Source organism: Penaeus japonicus, unplaced genomic scaffold (assembly GCF_977035675.1).
Source record: "Penaeus japonicus unplaced genomic scaffold, GWHDUDI00000001_assembly GWHDUDI00000007, whole genome shotgun sequence".
NCBI lineage: Eukaryota > Metazoa > Arthropoda > Malacostraca > Decapoda > Penaeidae > Penaeus > Penaeus japonicus.
Genome location: NW_028234409.1, coordinates 30,488,732 through 30,491,231, shown reverse-complemented (window position 1 = coordinate 30,491,231; position 2,500 = coordinate 30,488,732). Strand labels below are relative to the sequence as shown.

At 49.4% G+C, this 2,500-nt stretch overlaps 1 protein-coding gene across 1 annotated transcript in view; it reads right to left on the bottom strand.

Moving 5' to 3' along the window:
• Window positions 1-2,283, bottom strand: part of LOC122247723 (protein Wnt-6) — a 133,040-nt gene extending 130,757 nt beyond the window's left edge. The window contains exon 1 of the mRNA XM_043007259.2: window positions 962-2,283. Coding sequence (XP_042863193.2) covers window positions 962-1,035 — 74 coding nt within the window. The 5' untranslated portion in view covers window positions 1,036-2,283. The remainder of the gene's footprint in view (window positions 1-961) is intronic.
• Window positions 2,284-2,500: the final 217 nt, after the last annotated feature.

The window sequence follows — 2,500 nt, the reverse complement described above, 5'->3', positions numbered from 1 at the left end:
AATATCTCAACTACACCCCCCCCACCCTTAATACTACCCCACTCAACCTTTACCCTACCTACTCCTCACTCTCTCCCTCCCACCATATACACACTTCCTAAAACTACAATAATCACTACCTCCCATAATAACAATCATTAACCTTAAACTCAGTTGAGCTATCAACGATATATATAACCCTTAAAACTCATTCCTCCAAATAATCAAACATTCGAAACTCACGATTGATCTTCAATCCTAACCCCCAATTATTATCCCGTGCACTCACCTAAGATCTCCATGTTTACCCCCCCCCCCCATATCCCTCAACCATACTCCAGTACAACCCCACAAATCACCCCCAGCCCCCTCCCCCAATAAACCCGCACCCACCAAGTACATCATAACAACATTACCCCCCGCCATTCACACCATCCTATCTGCACAACAGAGACCCGACTAACACCAGCCCCGGCCCCCCCACCCCCCCCCCCGCTCCACCCGCCACCTCCCCGACTCACACCCCCCCCTCCACAGCAAGAGGTGGGTCCCCTCTGCCTTATCTGCCATCGAGCGAATATGCAACAAGTAAAAGCAGAAGAGGAAGAAAAGAACCCGTACGTGCACACTACGTCGAGCGGCAGCTAACCTGAGTCGCAGAGTATTGTATCTCACGTCGTCTGCGGGATCTTCCCTAATGGATCTTTTGCACTGGCACGAGACGTCTTTACAGTGTTGATTGATACTTGCAACATGGTCTTCAGAATTTGACGGATTAAGAACACTCCTTAAAAGGTTTTAGTCACTGATGTCAAAGTTACTATGGGTCATTTGGACATTTTGGATGTTTGTCCTTTGGTTTTTCGTATGTTTTTTTGTTTGTTATTTTTGTTTTTTTCTTTGTATGTAAACCAATCCCTACTATCCTACTGGCTTATCTAAGAATGAGGTTCTGATGACACCTCCAAAAGGCAGTACTCACCACCACAGGGCGTGTGCGAACTCGCAGAAGAGAATCTCCAGAAGCAAACACAAGAGAAGGAACTTTGGTGCCATAGTCTCCCTAGCGCTCTTCGGGAACCAAAAGTTTATAAAAGAGGAGGGTTGGTTCTCTTTCTCTCTCTCTCTCTCTCTCACTCTTTCTCACTCCCGCTTTCTCGCTGCTGAGCTGTCGTTCACCGTTTCCTAATTTCAGGGGAAGCGGAGTGAGCTTATGGAATATATTTATGTTGACATATTTCTTTTCTTTTTCTATTTTCAGTTTTGTTCTATGTCAAAACCACAAGATATGTGAGTTTGTGGTCAAGTTGAGAATAAAATGGGAAGGAGCTGTCCAAAAACCGAAGTGGAATCACAGGAATCTGTTATTGCAAAATATAAGGTTTCTTGTTTTTCCTTTTCTCTCTTTCCTTGTTCTCCTCACGTAAAATCACCCTCGAGTATTAGTCCTTAAGCTTCAGTTTAAATCAAGCTTTCGTTAAAGTTAGCGTTCTACAGTAACCAAACCATACAAAAGCAATTCAGTGTCCTCAATGTTTACGGTATTCTGCACTATATCTAAAAGACTCAAAGACAATCGTAAGCCCCAGTTTCGTCCTCCAGTGGCAAATTCAGTCGATGATTCTAAGAGCCTTGACTCACTGTCTTTGCACCATTCATTCTCTCGCGCGCATTCATCTCCGTCTCTCCCTCCTTGGCATGTCCTTCAGCTAACTCTCCGTAATGACGAACCTGCCAGGCGCTCCTCTCTATCTTTTCTGACAAGGGGCCTCGGGGCGACTTCCAGTTCGGGCGCCATGTTTCCCTAAGACGAGCGTTGACTCTTTTCTGCCACACACCTGAGGCGCCAACATCGTCCTGTCATTGGCTGCCCGGATGAGTTATTGGCCGGGACTTTAGCCAATCAGCTTCGCCCATCACGTGCAAATGCATGTTTATCACTAATTTTCAGCACCGACGACCACCAGTATCGCACATTCTTTTTTCTAAATTTCGCTCACGTTTCAGGTATTTTACGACCCTTTTCACCGGCACATTCGCGGCCCCAAGTCGATTTTCCGGCGAAGAAATGGGCGGCAAATATTCGCGAGAGAGAGCGAAGGAGAAGAAAGTATTCCGAAAGCGTGGGCGGGCGAGCGAGGCACTAAGACGGCGCGGGAGACTGCAGCAGAGCGCAAGACACGAGCCGAGCGGGCGCGCGCTGGGAACAACTGCGGCCCAGAGAGTCACTAATCGGTAGCCGGGGTGCGAGAGGGAGGCAGGTCGCAGGCTCGGCCACTGCGCCCGCCCGCCCAAAGCCAGCCAGCCCGCCCGCCCGCCCGCCACTCGCCTCCGCCGATCTGCCCGCCCAGCCACCCCGCCGTCCACTCCCGAACGTTACGTTTTCCTCGTCGCCAGACACCCGTGACCCTTCCTCACGTCGAAATGTTCCTTCGTTGCTTCCCCACCGTCCCCTGTAACACTTCCCTCTCTTCCCCCCTTTACCCCTACCTCACGGACATTGCATATGTCCCCCTCCAAG